The sequence below is a fragment of the Erinaceus europaeus genome, chromosome 3 (assembly GCF_950295315.1).
Source record: "Erinaceus europaeus chromosome 3, mEriEur2.1, whole genome shotgun sequence".
Classification (NCBI taxonomy): Eukaryota; Metazoa; Chordata; class Mammalia; order Eulipotyphla; family Erinaceidae; genus Erinaceus; species Erinaceus europaeus.
In genome coordinates, this window is record NC_080164.1 from 19962414 (window position 1) to 19983581 (window position 21168).

Here is a 21168-nt window from a genome sequence, read left to right on the forward strand (position 1 = left end):
ACTTTTTCCTCCCTCCCTCCTTCCCTTGTCTTTCTTTCTTTCTTTCTTTCTTTCTTTCTTTCTTTCTTTCTTCCTTCCTTCCTTCCTTCCTTCCTTCCTTCCTTCCTTCCTTTTCTTCTTTCTTTCCTTCCTCCACCACCAGGGTTATTGTTGGGCTTGGTGCAAGTTCCACTATTATCATTAGCCATTTTTTTCTTTTTATTTTATTGGATAGGACAGAGATAAATTGAGAGAGGATGGGGAAATAGAGAGGGAAAGAGAAAGATAGGCAGCTGAAGACCTGCTTCACCACTCATGAAGTGTCCCCTGCAAGTGAGAAGCAGGGGCTTGGATTTGGGTCCTTAAGCATAGGTGTACCTAACTGGGTGCACCTCCGCCTGACTTCTTGATTCCTGAGTTTCAATGCACAACAGAATCCTGCTGATCTTTTCTAAAAATACAAATGTTTCTGTGCCTTCCTAAGACAAAACAAATACAAGAAGTCAGGATTGCTGGGGTTGGAACTTGCATCTATGGATCTTGTAAAATGCATGTTTCTGAATTGTACCTCAATGCTCAAAATTTACCATATTAATCATTTAAAGTCCAAGTCTTCTAGCATTTTAGTAGTTGCTTTAATATCACTGCTCAAAGGGGCTGAGAAACAGGGTGAACAGGCTTATTTAATCGTTGGTACATCCCTGTGAAGAGGCCCAGTTTTGACTGTTCCGCAGTTAGAGTCGGAGCTTCAGAGTGTCTGAGCTGAGACTCACCCAAGCTGTCAAGGTGTGGGGGTGGCCAGCTAGCACACTGAGTCCCATGATCATCCTGCATTCAAAAAGCCTGAGCAGCATGCCTGTGTCCACACCAGGGTGGCTGGGAAATATGCCCCTGACAAGCCTGGGTGTGAGTTTTAAGGCTTTAAAAATATCTTTAAAGCCTTTGAATGACTCTCTCTTTTTAGTGTAAATCACCAAGACATTAAAGCCCTTATTGTATATTTATTAGTGTGTTATTAAGAACAAGAAGAAAGAGAGAGGTGCTGACACCCTGAGTGACTTTGAAAGTGAGCAAAATCAGGGCTTGAAATTAAATCATGGTGACATGCCACTGGCGGGCATCAATTTCAGTGAATGAAATGAGTCCCGATCCTGTTTAACATTAAGGCCGAGGCTTGGGTTGGGCGGGGGTGTCTCTGGCTGTGTTGCTGGATGCCATGGACATCTGTTTTCCAGAGCTGGTCAGATTCCCCCTGGGTTTCCCTGGTCAAAGCTGGCACTGCCTGGCAAAGGTGGGCTGGTGTCTTCTCAGAAACAAATGGCTGCAGCTTCTTTCCCTGTAGTCCTACCCTCAGCTTCTTCATTTGGACTGACTCAGCCTGCTGAGACCATCTGCTTTACTTACTGGGAAATCCAGGACCCTGGACAAGGCAGGGGGGCATTAGGAGGTAATTGTCCTGGAGAGTGGCTTGTGTGGCCTAAAGAGTAGGTGTCAGGAACAACTGTTTCCTGCCCCTGCAGTCCTGGGTGGCTAGTTGAGGTGGGGTCCCTGGTGCTGCAGGGATGGACAGATGGACAGAGGGAGGGAGGGAGGGAGGGAGCAGGAGGCAACTGGAGTCTGCATGTCAGGAAGCAGGGGGTTGTGGGAGGGTGAGGCTGCTCCATCCATAGGCTACACATATTCAGTGAGGCAGCCAGGACAGAAATCGCACCCCCTGGTACCCACAAATCAATATCTTCTTGAGTTAAATCACTGTGGCGGCCTCCCTTGAGGACTGCTACCAGTTTCCAAGCTGGGATCACTGGTCAGAACTGACTGGCTCAGTAGCTGTGTAAGGCATGGTGGTGCCCCGCACAGAAGCAGGGTTTCCCTCACCACAAGAAGAGGGTGGCTGTGGACTTTCGAGGAAGGTTATCAAGTCTGAGGATTTCTTGATGCTGCCATCCAGCAGGAGGAAGAGGACAGCCCAGGAGACTGGGCTCTAACTGCCTGCTTACAGCTGAGTCCGGCTGTACCTGGACCTCCGTCATTTCACCCCTGGCCTCTAGGGTCTAGGAGACTAATGCGCAAACGACACTCAGGTCTCCCTCAGCGCAGGGGGAAGCTGCCCAGAGAGCTATAGTTCTGAGCCGGGCACCTCCTTCCTCCACCCACCTCTGCAACTGGGAGTCTTGTTTGTATGTTGCAAGCCCCTGACAGCTGACTTTGGCTCAAGCCCCAGTGTCACCAAATCCTTAGATTTAAAACATCTTTTCAAGTATTAGTGATTCAATTGGCAACTTCTAGCCCGTCAGGGCCCAATTCTTCCCACCATACACTGTGTCACATGCAATAAAGTCCCCAGATATCTGCAGCTACAGGGGAAAACCAGCTAGGAGAGGTGGGTGTGCTGATGGAGCCCGAAGCCCTGGGCCTGAACCAGCCCAGCTGCCGAGCCCACAAGGGGCCACCACCTCTACACTGAACCTTCCAGAAAGGCAGGACAGCACACAACGCAGGAGGCAGGAGCAGGGCCTGCTGGTGATCTGAGCTCAGCTGCTTCATACCTCTGAGTCCCAGATTTAAACATCAGCAGAAGCATGAGCTGCTTGTGGCTCCCTGCTGGGGTGGCCACTCCTGCTGGGGGTCAGGCAGTGTGCACGCAGTCCTTGGTTGTTAATGGACGTGTGCACTGAGAAGGGCCGAGCTTTGATTGCGTATCTGTGCCAGACAGGGCTGTGTGCACCAGTTTCTCTATGCTGGGTCACGGCTGGCCAACCTGTTACTCTCAGATCCAACCAACGCGCAGACTCTGTGGCTCTTATTGCCAGCTGAGATGCCCCAGGCCTGCTCCACTCTGTGCTCAGCCATGGCTAGGTGCTCTGATAGTCCTGCTTTCTCTGCTCTCTTGCTCCTCTGGCCATCCTGGCTGGGCAGATGACAAATGAGCAGGCTAGGCTGGTCATTGGTTGTCCCCTGTCTCCTGAGAGATCCCTGCCAAACCACGCTGCCTGCCTCGCCTCCTGCTCTGTGATGCGTCAGACCCTCTGGGCTCAGAGGAGGAAGGGAGCAGCTGCTAGGATTCCCCAACTGCCTTCTGAAGTCCCCAGTGCCTGTGACTGGGCATGGCTCCAGCGATGGCATGCCTTGTGCTCACGACTCTGGCTGCTGGGGACAGTCTCTGAGTCAGGCTTTCAGTAGCAGACTATGTTCCAACAGCACCTCCCTGGTTACTACAAACACAGGATGCTATTTCCCATAACTCGGTTCCCAAACCCTCATGTTCTGGTCTGAGAGGGAGATGGCTCCTGTAGTCCTCCCAGGCATCACCATGCCCCTGGGTCACACTGAGCATCAGAGAGGCTGTGCCTCTGGGTGGGAGGACTGTGGGGGACTAGGATATTTCTGAGGTGGGCAACAGTCCTGTAATCTTCTGTGACCCCTGTTTCTAAACAGACTGGGGAAAGGAAACAATAGCCCCCCCCCATCTGCATCCTACTCAGAGTACAGACCCCTCACGCCCTCAGCTGCACTGGCTCCACCACCAAGCTGGTAGGCCTGGTACACTCATTTGCATTTTACAGAAGGGGAAACTGGGGACAGGGTGTGTGGCAGTCAGGGATGCTTTGTGGAGCACCCACCATGGAGGGTCGGGCCTTTCCTAGCATGGCACCTCTCTGATCCTGGCAAATATCCACTAGGAAGCACTCAGCAGTCACTGCTTGCTCACAGGATGGAGGAGGTCACATGGCCCAGGAGTTACATGTAGGCTCTCAGATTTGCACACACACCCCCCCCACCTAGATGCAGGGGTTGACCCTGGGGGCAAAGCCAGCTCTCACCATGCTGGGCTCATTTCTGCCCCTCTTTGTTCTGCCTTAATTCCTACCCTGCAAGGGACAGGGCAGGCCGGCTCTGGTGAGGGGGAAGCTCCTTCATCTGCAGCATGGACTTGGAGACTAGTTGTTGCCCACATGGATGGAGGGAAGGTGCTCTATGCCCACCCTGGGCTTGTCTGCCTGAGGTAGTGAGGAGTCTAGATCTCTGCTTGCACAAGGCTCCTAGGCCTTCCATTTCCTCTCTGCAGCCATGCCCTTCCCTCCCCTAAAACCAAGATTTCTCCCTAGCCCTTCCCTAGTTCCTTCCTGCTTCAGTTTTCTCATCTACTAACTGGAAACTCACTTGGTAATAAGCATCAGAAGATAGAGTGGGGGGATTCATTGCATGCCACTTGTCTGGTCATGGCAAAGAGCTATCCCACCACATTCATAGTCATTCTATGCAGAGCTCCAGGTGCTGCTACTAGAAGGTGCTAGAATCCTCTGGCATCTTCCTTTCAGTGCCATGCACATGCTTAGCCTGCATTTCAGGGGAAATCTGAACCCTGACGCTCCATGCATGGCCTGACTTAGTGTGTGTCCAATATCTCAGAAACCCTATGAAGTACCTTTGCTTTCTGTCAGGCCTGGTGGTGTAGGGATGTTCAGGGCAGGCATCAGAGGCAGCAGCTGAGGACACTGGGCAAATGCCTGTGACCAAGGCTGCCACAATCCCATGGCTGGGGGTGGGGGTTGCCATCAGGGCTCTCACAGGCAAAAGAGGTCATGCTGGTGGGTGGCCTGGCCCCCGGGACATCTCCAAAGTGTGAGCAGCTGAGACACCTGGCATTCCTGCCTTCTAGTGGACAGAGCAAGAGGCTCCTGATGGCCAGGCACCTCCCCACAACCAGCCCAAAGATGGGTTTCAGAATCAAGAAGATGGCTGTGAATCTAGGTCTGGGGAGAGCACACTTCATGAAGCCAGGCTTTCATTCCTGATGGGATGGTAGTAGCTCGAATCTCTCTGAAGCACAACTACACACAAATGGGTCAGTAGGAGGGTGTGGGGTGGCAACTTTGAAGAATACACTAAGGAGACCACACCACTTTAGTGGAAATCAACAGGCCACCTCTTCTGCCCCTCTGCCCAGCATACCCTGGGGGTATAGGATGGATAACATCTGTGTGGGGGGATTCTAAAAGGTGTTTTCTTCCAGGTCTAAGCTTAGCTAGAAATCTTCAGCCTCTCTCTTGCAAACACACCACACAGAGGACCACTCACCCTCCTGACTATAAAGTAACCATGCCTGGGCCCTGGACTGTGTGTTCTTGATGGGACTTAATGGGGGAGCAAAGAGTACAGGTACAGGGCTGCCTTGGCTCTAGTCTGCTTCCACATGGCCCTGCTTCCAGAAGCCTGATGAGCCACAGGGAAAATGAGCCAGTAGCTCCTGGAGACTTGGAGTTGGGCACCACATGGGTACCAGGTGTGACACTAGTGTTACATAAGTCTCAGAGGTTTGAGGTTCTACTGAGTGGAAACAGGTCCTGCAGGTGTTCCCTGCCCAGGGCACCTGCTAGAGGGAGGCCCAGAGTCTGCTCTTTCCTTGCCTGTTCACTCCTGTTGGAGAAACAGTTCCCAGAACACTCCATCACAGCCATGTTGGCCATGTAACACGCCTCTTGGCCCCAGTACACTTTGGGAAATAGCTCTCTCCTCCACCCACTCACTCTGAGCCCTGTCTGCTGGCTGGTCATCTGGCATCTGGAAGGACCAGCAGGCCTTGCACAGCAGTGTCCGATATATAATCTGGGGAGATTAGCCATAATGGAGCCTCCCCTTTAAAGGACCACTGAGATTTTCAAGTAGGTGTCACCGATTCTGGGAATGTGGTTCCAAAACCAAAATAGACTTTTACAGGATGGCCTCTGGACACGAGGAGGGACTTACCCATGCTTCCCTGGTGTGGGCACCAGCAGGATCTCTCTCCCGGCCTCGTTGTGGGGCAGCAGCTGGGCCACATACCTCCCGGTGGGCTGCAGGTGGCGGTGCACTGACACGGCCAGCCGGCAGTGCTCACTGCTGCTCCGCATCCAGGGGCTCAGGATGGTGTGCTTGGAGTTGGCCGAGGTGTTGAGAAGGAGGAAAGAGCCTGCAGAAAGACAGGGAAGGTGACTTGGCACAGGTGTCCAGACAGCACTGTGAGGCAGGGTCAGAGGTCAAGGGCACCACAGTCACTGGTACTGGAGGCCTTTCTTGATATCTGTCCGTGCACATAGCCCATGCCCCATCTCTTAGTCTCTTAGATGCTCTTTTAAAAAAATATTTATGTATTATTTATTCCCTTTTGTTGTCCTTGTTGTTTTATTGTTATAGTTATTATTGTTGATATTGTTGTTGGATAGGACAAAGAGAAATGGAGAGGGGAGGGGAAGACTGACAAGGGGAGAGAAAGATAGGCACCTCCAGATCTGCTTCACCATTTGTGAAGCGACTCCCCTGCAGGTGGGGAGATGGGGGCTTGAACTGGGATCCTTAATACAGTCCTTGCGCTTTGCGCCACCTGCGCTTAACCTGCTGCGCTACCGCCCAACTCCCCTTAAATGCTCTTTATACAGAGCAAACTCCCAAGTGTGGGGGTGGTGGTGAGAGACAGGGGCTTCCTAATAGTAGACCAAGGTTATCCTGTTTGCTCCCTATTTACTGACTTTCTGCTCTTGAGTTACAGCTGCAACGTAGGAACAAAATCATTTACTTCAAAAGGTAGTTGTGAGTGTTATGTGAGTGAAGTATGAGAGTGCTTCACATGGCTGAAAGTGGAGAGGAAGTATCCTATGAAACCATCAATTATTTCATTTCAATTGTCTTCTAAGTTATAGTAGCTTACACAGCCTTTTCTGGTCAACAGGCACACGTGACAAAGTCTAACGGGAAACAGGAAGAGTAGGAGGTATTTCACCTGATGCCCAAACAGTGACCAGAGTCAGAAAGCCAACCCAGGGGCTAAGGGGTTCTTACAGATGTGCATCCTGGTCTCAGAGGCCAGGCTATGAAGAGCCAGCCCCTTCACAACTGCCGGCTGGAGCTCAGACATCAGCCCCACAATGAAAACAAGCAAGCTCGGTATTTCCACTCTGTGGGTCATGGGTGAGGTCAGAGTTCACCGTAACAGAGTTCTCCACCTCATATTCAAGCCATCCCTAGACTCAATTTACTTCTCCTGAACAAGTGACAGTTTCTCTGAAATAAATGTGTCAGTTCTGGCTCCCCAATAACGATGACTACCAGTTCAAGGCTTCAGGGAAGAGGAGGGTGGTTTGGTGAGGCATCATGTAGCTCACTCACATCGGAGCTACTGGTGTGGCTCCTGCTCCTTTCCTTTCAAGCTGAGTGACACTGGGCAACACATTTACTTTCTTAGGTTTCCATTTCCTCGTTTACAAAATGGGGTGAGAAGGGTTGACAGAATTCAATAATCTCCTAAAATCCATTTCAGCTCTTAAGGCTAGGAGGCATGTGAATTTCTTACTGGTCTCCACAAAGAAATGCCTTCAAATCCTCCCTGGTGCTATGCTTATGGCAGAGTTTCCCTCTGGGCCAAGCCAAACCTAATTCCAGTAGCCAGGGCCAAGTGACCTATGAGACACCTTCATTCATGGGGATTACTGTCAGCATAAAAACACAGCACCGGGAGTTGAGTGGTAGCGCAGGGGGTTAAACTCACATGGCACAAAGCTAAAGGACTGGCAGAAGGATCCTAGTTCGAGCCCCCGGCTCCCCACCTGCAGGGGAGTCACTTCACAGGTGGTGAAGCAGGTCTGCAGGTGTCTATCTTTCTCTCCCCTTCTCTGTCTTCCCCTCCTCTCTCCATTTCTCTCTGTCCTATCCAACAATTTTAACATCAACAACAATAATAATATCTACAACAACAATAAAAACAAGGGCAACAAAAAGGAAATAAATATTTTTAAAAATCTTAAAAAAAATAGCACACCACCACTTTATTGTTCCAGGTGTTTCTTCTGATGTGTTAACTTTACTTGTCACACTTCTGCACACTTCTGATCTAGACAATTAGATGCTGTTCTGTTAGCAGTGGAAACCTATTCCAACAAGATCCTTGGACTCTCTGGTGGGAACTAGCTAATCAATTCCCTGCCTTCCTAAACGACCTACTTGTACTTCAAATCAGCCTCCTTCTATAGCCAGCCCACTCCACCAAGCAGGCAAGTGAGGCAGCCTTCAGGAAAGAAAGATGCCGATAAAAGAAAGAAATTCTCATATCTGACACGATAGACTTTAAAATAAATAAAATTTAAAAAGATAGGGATGGACATTACTTAATGCTCAGAGAATCAGTCAGACAAGAGGACTTAACAATTATTAACATCTATGAACCCAATGAGAAACCATCTAAATACATCAAACATCTACTGAAAGAGCTATAGCAATATATTAACAGCAACACAGTAATTTGAACACTCCACTCTTTCAACTTGACAGATCATCCAGGCAGAAAATCAGTAATGAAATGAGGGAGCTAAATGAGGAGATAGATAAACTAGAACTACTGGATATTTTCAGAGTCATTCATCCCAAAAAACTGGAATATACATTTTACTCAAGTCCACATGAGTCATTCTCAAGGATACACCATATGTTAGGCTACAAACACAACATTAGCAAATTCAAGAGCATTGAAATCATCCCAAGCATCTTCTCAGACCATAGTGGAATTAAACTAACACTTAACAATCAACAAGAGATTAGTAACAGTCCCAAAATGTGGAAGCTCAACAGTACACAACTCAACAACTACTGGGTCAAAGAGGAAATTAAGGAAGAAATCAAAATGTTTTGAGAGTTCAATGAAGACACAAACTATCAAAGTATTTGGGATACAGCTAAGGCAGTACTGAGAGGGAAGTTCATAGCCATACAAGCACGCATTAGGAAATAAGAAAAAGCACAAATAAACAACCTGATTTGACACCTTAAAGGCCCAGAAGAAGAAGAAGGAGAAGAAGAAGAAGAAGAAGAAGAAGAAGAAGAAGAACAACAACAACAACAACAACAACAACAAAGGAACCCTAAAGCAACCAGAAGGACAGAAAAAACTAAAGTGAGGGCAGAGATAAATAACATTGAAAATAAGAAAACCATACAAAATATCAATGAAAGTAAATGCTGGTTCTTCAAAAGAGTGAACAAAATTGACAAACCTTTAGCCAGACTCACAAAACAAAAAAGGGAGAAGACCCAAATAAATCAGATCATAAATAAAAGAGGAGATATCAAAACAGACACCGAAGAAATTCAACATATTATGTGAGACTTCTATGAACAAATATATGCCCCCCACACTAGAAAACCTGGAAGAAATGGATGATTTCCTAGATACCTACAAACTTCCAAAATTAAATAAAGAGGAACTAGATAACATGAACAGGCCCATAACATCTAATAAAGTTGAAACAGTTATCAAAAATCTTCCCCAAAATAAAAGTCCAGATGGTGTTACAAATGAATTCTACAGAACCTTCAAAGAAGAACTATTACCTCTACTTTTAAAAGTCTTCCAGAATATTGAAGACAGTTGAATACTCCCTTCCAGGTTCTATGAAGCCAACATCACTTTGATACCAAAAGCAAACAAGGACACAAGCAAAAAAGAAAACTACAGACCAATATCACTGATGAACATAGATGCTAAAATAATGAACAAAATTCTAGCCAACTGTATACGGCAGCATATAAAAAAGATTGTTCATCATGACCAAGTGGGGTTTATCCCAGGCATGCAAGGTTGGTTTAATATATGTAAATCAATCAATGTGATCCATCACATCAATAAAACAAGACCAAAAACCACATAGTCATATCAATAGATGCAGAGAAAGCCTTTGACAAAATGCAACATCCCTTTATGATAAAAAAAACTACAAAAAATGGGAATAGATGGAAAATTCCTGAAGATAGTGGAGACTATATATAGCAAACCTACATCCAACATCATACTCAATGGTGAAAAACTGGAAGCCTTTCCACTCAGATCAGGTACTAGACAGGTCTGCCCACTATCACCATTACTATTCAACACAGTGTTGGAACTTCTTGCCATAGCAATCAGACAAGAGCAGGAATTAAAGGGATACAGATTAGAAGAGAAGAAGTAACTCTCCCTATTTGCAGATGACATGATAGTATACATAGAAAAACCTAAGAAATTCAGCAAGAAGCTTTTGGAAATTATCGGGCAGTATAGTAAGGTGTCAGGCTATAAAATTAACATTCAAAAGTCAGTGGCATTCCTCTATGCAAACACTAAGTTAGAAGAAGATGAAATCAAAAAATCAATTCCTTTTATTATAGCAACAAAAAGAATAAAATATCTAGGAATAAACCTAACCAAAGAAGTGAAACACTTGTATACTCAAAATTATGAGTCACTACTTATGGAAATTGAAGAAGATACAAAGAAATGGAAAGATATTCCATGTTCATGGGTTGGAAGAATTGACATAATCAAAATGAATATACTACCCAGAGCCATCTACAAATTTAATGCTATCCCCATCAAGATCTCAACCACATTTTTCAGGAGACTAGAATAAATGCTACAAATGTTTATCTGGAACCAGAAAAGACCTAGAATTGCCAAAACAATCTTGAGAAGAAAGAACAGAACTGGAGGCATTACATACCCAGATCTCAAACTGTATTATAGGGCCATTGTCATCAAAACTGCTTGGTACTAGAACATGAATAGACACACTGACCAGTGGAATAGAACTGAGAGCCCAGAAATAAGCCCCCAAAACTCTGACCATCTAATCTTTGACAAAGGTGACCAGACTATTAAATGGGGAAATCAGAGCCTCTTCAACAAATGGTGTTGGAAAAAAAGGGTTGAAGCATGCAGAAGAATGAAACTGAACCAGTATATTTCACCAAACACAAAAGTAAATTCCAAGTAGATCAAGGACTTGGATGTTAGACCAGAAACTATTAGATACTTGGAGGAAAATATTGGCAACGCTCTTATATGCATATAATAAGATATCGTCAATGAAAGGAATCCAATTGGAAGCATAAACCTATGGGACTACATCAAATTAAAAAGCTTCTGCACAGCAAAAGAAACCATTACCCAAACCAAGAGACCCCCACAGAATGGGAGAAGATCTTTACATGCCATACATCAGACAAGAGTTTAATAACCAAAATATATAAAGAGCTTGCCAAACTCAACAACAAGAAAAAAATAACCCACCCCAAAATGGGGGGAGGACATGGACAGAATATTCACCACAGAAGAGAGCCAAAAGGCCAAGAAACACATGAAAAAATGCTCCAAGTCTCTGATTGTCAGAGAAATGCAAATAAAGACAACAAGGAGATACCACCTCACTCCTGTGAGAATGTCATACATCAGAAAAGGTAACAGTAGCAAATGCTGGAGAGGTTGTGGGGTCAAAGGAACCCTCCTGCACTGCTGGTGGGAATGTAAATTGGTCCCACCTCTGTGGAGAGCATTCTGTAGAATGCTCAGAAGTGGACCTACCCTATGATTCTGGGGATATATCCTGAGGAACCCAACACACCCATCCAAAAAGTTCTGTGTACACATATGCTCTTAGCAACACAATTTGTAATATCCAAAACTTGGAAACAGCCCAGGTGTCCAACAAAAGATGAGTGGCTGAGCTAATTGTGGTGTATATACACAAGGAAATACTACTTTGCTATTACAAATGGTGACTTCACCATTTTCAGCTGAAAAATTCATGTTAAGTGAAATAAGTCTGAAACAGAAGGATGAATATGGGATGATTTCACTCTCAGGCAGTTGTTTAAAAACAAGATCAGAAGAGAAAACTCAAGTAGAACCTGAACTGGAATTGGCATATTGCACCAAAGTAAAAGACTCTGGGGTGGTGGTGGGGAGAATACAGATCCAAGAAGGATGACAGAGGACCTAGTGGGGTTGTATTATTATATGGAAAACTGGGAAATGTTATGCATGTACACACTATTGTATTTACTGTTGAATGTAAAACATTAATTCTCCAATAAAGAAATTAAAATTAAAAAAAGGAATTCTATGAAGAAGCAAAGTGCTTCCTAAGGAGGAGGTATTAACGTTGGTGGAGACTGGCAACAGTCATGAAGAGAATGTGATTTCTGGTTAAAATCATGATGAGGTCTGCTTCTGATAGGAAGAAGAGTTATGAGGTCAGTTTTGCAGCACAGAAACCTCTTCAGAGGTTTCCTGGGAAGTTGCAACATGGCAGATAGATTTACAAAGCCCAGCAAATTATCTGTATTACTACCTTGTCTTATAGTGGAGTAGATGTTCTTGTCATGGGCAGAGAGGTAAAAGACAAATTAGAATCAAAGAGTCAGAACTAGAAAAGTTGCCAATATAATCTCATATAATGCCATTGCTTTTCTGGAGAAGCAGACTAGGGATGGGGGTGGGGGAGGACTTGTGCAAAACCTTGGTCTGGGAGTCAAACCTTTCTTCAGTTCTGCGGCCTTCAGGTAAGCAGGCACTCTTTCCCTTGTATCTCTCTTTGTGTTCTTCATTCCAAAGTGATGTAGGTGCTTATAGCTCAGAAATTCAGAAGATGGGTTCCAACACAAATCTATTTGTTTGCTGGCTTTCTTACTCTTATCTACCTCAAAATTCATTTATGTGACACCTCCTCTGACAAACATCTAAGCACTTGCCCACAGACAGGGGCCAGTTATGTCTTTTAAGGAACTGGATATCCAGTGGGGGTGATGAGATGTCTACCATGAGGATAGTCAACAGAGAAGTTTATGGAGTCACGGGACATACACAAGCAAAACATCTAGGTGGCTGTAGGGAAGAGACATTAGGCTCCAACTGAAAAATTCATGAAGAAGACCTTTGAGTTAGGCCTAAAGGCAGGAAAAACAAAGATACTGGCAAAACTGACCATGCAGGAATTGCAAGGAAGAGGAGAAAAGATATACCGGTATCAGTAGAAAGTATGTAGTGGCATTTGGCTAGGGACAGTAACACATCAAGAGAAGGCTGGGGAATCCAAGAGATCAGCATGCTGGACCAGACCACAGAGAATAGAGATCCTGGCTGAAGACATGCAACTTCATTTCACGGACAGTAGGGAGTCATAAAGAGTTTCTGAGTGAGACAGCCACATCTTTAGACTATAGCTTCTGGATGATGAATCTAGCATCAAGGGGGTAAAGAGGACCCACACTGACCCAATCTCCTCTTCCCCACCATTCTACACCAGAGTCAGGGCATGACTAGACACAACTGCCGTGTGCTTAGGATGATTCTCTAAGCAGAGTGCTGTGTCAGTGGACTCTGAGAGCCCCTGGGATTCCTAATGGAGGCTGAGTGCACCTCAGAGCAGGTCAGAGTCTGGGAAGCTTTGGGGGTTAGGATGAAGGCACATTTGTCACATGCAAGCTTGTCCTGCTCTGAGATATTTCAGACCCTTCTTTGAAGCTTTCAAGTTGGTGGAAAATCAGGTTGAAATCTACAAGTTTGGGAGCTACTGAAGGAAAAAGATTGCAGACAAAATAATGGGAACACTCTTTACGGAAGGATCACATGCATGTATGTAAGTGCATGTGCACGTGCACACATATGTACACACACACATACACACACACACACACACACACACACACACACGGGAAACTCACATTCCCAGCAGAGGAGCAAGTCTAGCTAAAGAAGTTGCGGATGTTATTCCTGGGGATGGAGACACATGTAGGTTTTGTCCCTGTAACTCAGCTTCTCAGTATTAGGACTCATTCAAAGCTGACTGGAAGATGGATTGTTCTTCCAGTTCTAATATGTGAGACAATGTTTATATGAATTTTATTTTGTGCAACTGGACTATCAATAACAGACAGAGCTTATAGTATTTTCATTCTCAATGAAATGCTGCAGATGAGAGCTATCTCTTTATCAGCAGTTTTCCTCCACCAGAAAAAAAAAGGACGGGGTGGATAATGCATTTCACAAGCTCCTTGGGATATTGTCCTTATAAATCTTTTCAAGTCAGTGAGTATTTCTCTCTGCTCACTCTCTTTTCTGGTTCCTGTTTTGCTCAGAGTAGCTAGGGGCTCTGCAGAGGCTCCTGGGGGCCTAGTAATTAGAAAGGATGGCTTGATAGCTTGCTGACCTCCCACAGTGAAGGCCACTGGGGAGCAGAGAATCAGATCAGAGAATCCTGTTAACCTGGTGCCAAGATCATGTCTTCCTTATTAGTGGATGGTGTTGGCATGGGCAGTGATGAAATATGAAATGACTATTGTCTTAGCTCTGGTTAACAACATAGGGATGTGTTGCTTTCAACTCAGCTGGTAGGACCCACAGTAGTCAGAAGCCAAGGGGCGTGAACCTGTGGGTCAGGTTAGTTCTTCCATTTCTTATTTTTTATTTATTAATTTTTTAAAAATTGTTTCCCCTTTTGTTGCCCTTATTGTTTATCATCATTGTTATTATTGTTGTTGTCATTGCTATTGTTGTTGTTGGATAGGACAGACAGAAATCAAGAGAGGAGGGGAAGACAGAGAGGGGAGAGAAAGATAGAGACTTACAGACCTGCTTCACCGCCTGTGAAGTGAACCCTCTGTGATGGGGAGCCAGGGGCTCAAACCTGGATGCTTATGCCAGCCCTTGCACCAGCCCTTGTACTTTGCACCAAGTGTGCTTAACCCACTGCACCTCCGCCTGGCTCCCAGTTCTTCCATTTCTGGGATATGTCTCTATCCAGTTGAAGTTTTAGACCAGGAATCATTGTCTGCCTCAAAATAAGTCTTTTCTGAGCAGAGGCTGGGGGTGGTAGAAGCTTGAAAGAAACTACCAGGCACAGAGGCAGAGACACCTTTATGCTGACAGGGACACAGCTCCACTTAGTGACTTTTTACCAGCCTTCGGACACACAAGGAGAACATAGCTGGCTACAAGCTCTAATTACACAAGGGCATCAGGATATCTAACAAGGTATATCTGGTCCTAGGTCTTTAAATAATATGTTTCCTACAGGCTATAGCTGGTTCTAGGTAGGAAACTCTGACTTCATCTACCTTACAACTGTTATTCTGACAATATTTGGATATTTATACCATTGTTTGCGGGTCATACAAAAATTAAAAAAAAATTAAAAATCTGCACTTAATGGTGCTATGGAAAAAGCTTATAGATTTACTGAATATTGAGTCCAACCTATGGCTGTCTTGGCAAGGTCAGACCAAATGACTTTGTGGGCCATATATGGCTATTTTAGAGAAAGAAGTTAAATTTTCAAACTTTATTTTTGCTACAAATTTAATATGGGTATAGCCTACTTCATATATGAAGGCTGTTGTGGGGGTTAAATTAAGCCTGTATAACTTAGGTTAATAACACATATGATTAACATGCTCAGCTCAGTGCTTGGACTTCGGCAGCCATGGTAAATGTTGGTTTCTTGCTTCAAGGGGTGTCTTAGGCTGGGGCTCCTTTTATGTATCACTAAACCTGGAATCAGAAGGACTGAATTTGAGCTGAGGCTCTGCTACTCCCAAGCTTCCTTTGTTTGTAAAATGAAAAGACTGGATAGAGTCTCTCTAAGGAGCCTGAGAGCTCCGAACTGTCAGTAATTCTATCAGCCTGCCTAGAATATTATCAATCTGAAGGAGCCATGTCAAGTCTCCAAGCTTTCACATTTTAAAGACTTCTTGCTCTAATTTACCTCCCGGAGGGTGCTTTGCCAAACAGCTGCAATCAATTGGTCAAAAACTTCTTGAACTTCACCTGCTGAGAAGTGAGCTATGATTCCCAGCTTTGTTTCATTTCTTCCAATTTACATAAACACATCCCTGGAAAGGTCTGTCCCAGCTCTGGCTGCGTTTGTAGATGCCTCTGCTCTGAGGATGTGGCCACCGGTAAATGTCTGATACTAAGCACACTGTTTGCCACATGGTGGGCAGCCAGTGACTTGAAACATTAAAGTAATAGAGACACATGACCAGGAGTCATCAATTCAGAATATCTCATAATAAGATCACTTGTTTAAAAAATACGACCTGCAAATTCTAATCCCCCAAAGCAAGCTCCTCCCCCCCCAAAAAAAAAAAGAAATTCTTAAAGGATTCCTATTATCTTTTGATGGCCACTTTCATCATTCTAACTATTATGACCATAGTGCTACTTAGTGTTGCAATAACTTGAAACATTTTACATGGATGGTATAAGAAGACAAATGACACTATCTCCTCCTAATTCTTGATTTTTTAAAAGTCAGTTTTTTACTTTTTTATTACTTCCATCTCCAACTCCCCGTGATACATTTATTACTTACTCCATCAGCTTTTGGCAGTATCACTTGACTCTCCCCAGCAGAAGATGAGACTATTAGTCTTCCTGCCTCTCTCTACTCAGTTTCTCTTCCACATCCACCTCTCAAGTCAGCTGCGGTTTTCTTTTCTTTTACTTGGTAAAGGTTGGGCTAAAATGACTAAGTCTTGTGTTTTGTTTACAGGTTGATGGTGAACACTGAGAATCAATCAGTAGAATCTTTGTACTGATGAACTGGCATTGTTTCACTGCAATGAACAACAGTTGTATTTATAAACTTCTCTGTAGGTCCAAAAATACATCCCTCTTAACAGAGAATGTTTCTGGGATCAGGATCAGACAAATCAACTCTTTCCATTGATCTCATTCTCATCCACACTTGGCCACTTGTCTTGACTGGGACACATTTGACTTTGCCCTCTATCTGAATCAGGATTTTCTTGCATAATTTGTTTCTCCAGAATGTTCTGATTATCTTTTTATTTTGCTTACTTTATATCTTCTTGCTTTCTTTCTTGCTTTTTCTTTTTTCACTTTTATTCCTTTTTTATATGTTTTCTTTATCACATTACCAGCACTTTTACACTCTTTAACACTCATTCCCTTCTACCTGGCAAGACAGCTTACCTGGGAAGGAGCCTATTTCATCATGTGACCCAGGGTTAAGCCAGGCCCCCACCACTGGGGGAGACTTTAGTGCTGCAGCATCTCCCCTCTTCCCCTTCATATGACTGAAAAAAGTCAGGCCAGAGTGGTGAAGAAAAAAGAAATATTATTCCCTTCTTTAGACATTAGTTTCCTATTTCAGTTTGTAACTATTTCTTTCTGGGTCTCCAATAAAGCTAATAGTAGGGGGCTGGGCAGTAGTGCAGCAGGTTAAGTGCACATAGTACAAAGCACAAAGACAGGCATAAGAATCCCAGTTCGAGCCCCCAGCTCCCCACCTGCAGGGGGTTGCTTCTCAAGCAGTGGGTGAAGCAGGTCTGCAGGTGTCTATCTTTCTTTCCTCCTCTCTGTCTTCCCCTCCCCTCTCCATTTCTCTCTGTCCTATCCAACAACAACAGCTATGACAACAATAACAATAACCACTATAACAAGCGCAACAAGGGTAACAAAATGGGAACAATAGTCTCCAGGAGCAGTGGATTTATAGTGCAGGCACTGAGCTCCAGCAATAACCCTGTAGGCAAAAAAAAAAAAAAAAAAAAAAAAAAAAAATCTCAGTATAAATTTTTTTTTTTCTACTGGGTATCTTGCTATAATCCTCAGAAAATTCCTTCAAGGGAAACTTTTGTGTGTGAATCTTTGAATATCTGAAATACTTTAATTTTGTCTTTACACATAGTTGACTTTTCTGGCTTGAGTTCCTAGGTTTAAAAAAAAAATGCCTATGAAATTTGAAGACCTTACTCCAGCACTGCCTAACAGTTCTGTCCTATTACACAAAAACTTGAGGCTAGTTTTATTGCTAATTTCTTTGTACTCAGCCTGCTTGTTCTCTTTGGAAGCATTCAGGATTAGCTTCTGAAATCTCTATACATTGTATAGGTCTCTATATAAACTCCTGGTGGTGTTTGCTGAGTTCTTGCCATCAGAAAAACACATCTCTTTCATCATTGGTAAGTGTGTTTTATTCTGTCTTTGGAAATTTACTTCTCTCTTCTCCATCTTGAATGTTTCTGAAGGGCTTTATGTTCAAGTTACCCTCTATTACTTTGCTTCCTTTGAGGTCCATTTTCATGCTGATCTATCACTCTCATGCTGCTGGGATTTTCAGATTCTGGGTGGAGCTGATTGAGCTCCTTCCTGCTATCTCTGTCAGGGACAGGTCATGTTGCAGGTGTCTGTGCCCAGCAGTGCCATGCACACAGCACTCTGAGTATGGATGTTTCCACCTGCAGCCCACTTTCTCTCAGTTTGCTTGAATTTTTAGAGAAGAGCATCTGCTGTCTTTTAGTCTGGACAAATGAACTGAAAAATGAGTACAGCTCATGCAGGCTAGCCTCACTACAGAAGAATGCCAGTCTTTCTTTATATCTATCCTTCCTTCAGGAGGATCCCTCTCTTTATTTGCTGTGGGGTCTCCTAGCAAGGGGCTCCCTCCTCTGCTCTAACTGCCTTTTCATCTTCTCCACTGTGGCCACTTTCTTTCTACATCAGCAGCTTCTGTCTTTGGACTGTGGGCTCTAGACATTGCTCACAGCTCCCCTCCTGGTTTGTTTGCTACTCAGAATTGATTCAGCTGTTGAATCCTTTATTATCACTTTAGTGAATTGTAGGAGCGAAAGAGACAAATGCATGTTCAATCTACCATTCTAAGCCAGAAAGGCTCTTAATCATATTCTTTCAATGAGAACATGAATAAACAAATGTACTGATGGACAGATTTCCATTTCAATAAATCAAACATGAATTTGCCATCATTGTTTAATTGTCCATATTGCGATTAAACCATTAAATCATTACTAAAAGCTATTACTCATTCAATTGTTCTTGATGCCTATCCTATTAAGTAGGGTTTGATATTAACAATGCAAGTTTGATGGGATGGGATATGCAAATTAAGTCCTGTCTACAGTTGTATACATACACATGCCTCTAGGTGCAGGGAATAGTGCTGGGCCTTCCTCCAGTGTACATTCCATAGAAGCCCAGGCCCACAGGGTGTGGTTGTTATGGTGGGTGAGGGGGTATTAATAGAAAGTTCTGAGACCAATGCAGTTTGAGGATTACTGGGTTAGATAAAAGTAAACAGGCCATATCAATCATGATTTCTTACTGTGCTAATAAGAGATGTGACTATCAAGTGTGGAATATGAAACAAAGCATCTCCCAAACACCATTGGGCCTAGTAGACTTTTGCCATTGAGTATAACATACCATGGAATACATGTAGAAACTCTCTTCTCATCCATTTTTCTTTTTAATTTTTTAAAATTTATTTTCCTTTTTGTTTCCCTTGCTTTTTATTGTTATTATAGTTATTGTTGTTGTTGTTACTCATATCGTCCTTGTTAGATAGGACAGAGAGAAATAGAGAGAGGAGGGGAAGACAGAGAGGGGGATAGAAAGAGAGACACCTGCAGACCTGCTTCACCATCTGTGAAGTGACTCCCTTGTAGGTGGGGAGCTGGGGGCTTGAATCAGGATCCTTATGCCGGTCCTTGCACTTTACCCCACCTGCGCTTAACCCGCTGCACTACTGCCTGACTCCCCCATTTTTCTTTAGAGACCATGTGTTGTTTTCGCTGGGCTGGCTTCACGGGCGGGTAACAGATGACCCTGGACCTGCGACTGGGTTCTTCTTCTTCTAGCGTTTGCCCTTCTTCCGTAGCCAGTCAACAGCGTCAGGTTGAGCCTGATGTAAAGTTTTGAGACATCCTTTGAATTGACTGGGTTGTACGCAGTTTCTCTTTATTCATGCAGGAAGCAGGGCAATCTATACCAAACTAAGCTAAACTAAAAACTACAAACAATCTTGTCCTTATAAATGTACTAGCCCAGTAGGGTGTGAACAGGATGTGATGTAGAGAGGGTGGAGAGAAAAATGACTGGTGAAAATCAGGGTATGACAAGGAGAGGGGGCGGAGCAGGCAAGAATTCTACCACTGAACCACCAATGCCCTGGAGGAAGGGTGGTGCTTGTTAACAGAGGTTATGTAAATAGAATACAGTGTTATGTAAATAGAATGCAGGGGGGATTAAACCAAATGAAACAGAAGGGGTTTTTTAAAGCAGAATTAGAAGCATACCAATAACCATGTACAGAAAATAAGAAAAGAAAAAAATCATAAAGACAAAAGAAGGTAATATAGAGTGAAAATAACAAATCAATTTCATCTCTTTAATCTTAAATCTTCTCTGACTTTCAGACTGTCCTCTCATCAGGAACTAAGCTCCCTGTGGCAGAATCATGCCTTAGGAAAGACTCCTCTGAGTTAGAGCACCAGCCACTCACCTGAGGAGAATTAAAAATGTCTGTTTCAAGCCTGAGTCATGGAATATCAGAACTTGAAACAAACATGATGGTCACACAGCTTAATCCTTGCTGTACTGGGCAGGAAACCAAGGAGCAAAGAAGTTAAAGACTTGCTCAAGGTCATGAATTAGCAGTGGGTCTGGGATTAGAAGCCAGGTGCCAAGTTTCCTGTCTAGTGGAACTCCAGGTCTCTGCTTGCCAATGATAGAAATTTACAATGATGTTTTCAGTCAAATGTCAGATGGTCTTGTCCCCAGTTACCCCAGCTATTACTTTCCTTTCTCTGCTCTTTTCACAGCTCTGAGAATCTAGCTCTTCCACCTGATTGTCCCAGATGTGATCCAGACAGACTGGAAATCACTCATTCCCACAAGGAATGTCACACAGAGCTGATTAGCATATAGGTTTTGTCTGCTTATGTGATTTTCTAAAGTGGTCAGAGACCATTGGGATCACTAAATGTAGAACTAAAAGCCTATAGCTCTTAGAAATCATTTGGTCCGACCATATCATCTTACAGACAAGGGTGGTCAGTCCAGTAGGGCAAGGTTCTGCATGGGCTCATGGAAACACACCCAGGTTCTGCAGCAAGCCCCCGAGCCCCTGCAGTCCCATCCCCATGCCCTTTTACCATTTTACTTGGAAATGATGTCAAATGTCGCAATTAGCTGGGCTATTCCCAACCACCAGAATTTAAGTGTATTGCTTCTTTGCACGTCCACTGAAAGGCACTTTAAAGAGAAATGGTATGGGTTTTTGAAATTAAATGATGAGGAAGACCAAGTGTGTTCATTATGGGAGGTAGAGAGAGTTGATTTTTCTTGACAGTAGTATTAATCTTAACACTATGTTTCAGATACAGCCTAGAGTAAATTGTATTTTTGATGGAATTACATGAACTACTTCAAAGTATATGTGAGGAGATATATGTCTAGATTTCTATAGCAATAGATTTGGGTAGTGAACATGTATGTTTGCATATGCATGTGTGTGTGTCCACATAGGTCCCCTTTTAGATCTCTGACACTGTTTAGAAAAATCTTTTGGAGGAGACACAGCTACA

General features: G+C 44.1%; 1 protein-coding gene across 1 annotated transcript in view; it reads right to left on the bottom strand.

Moving 5' to 3' along the window:
* Positions 1–21168, bottom strand: part of ALK (ALK receptor tyrosine kinase) — a 739964-nt gene that overhangs the window by 278434 nt on the left and 440362 nt on the right. Inside the window, exon 4 of the mRNA XM_060188423.1 lies at positions 5728–5929. Coding sequence (XP_060044406.1) covers positions 5728–5929 — 202 coding nt within the window. The remainder of the gene's footprint in view (positions 1–5727; positions 5930–21168) is intronic.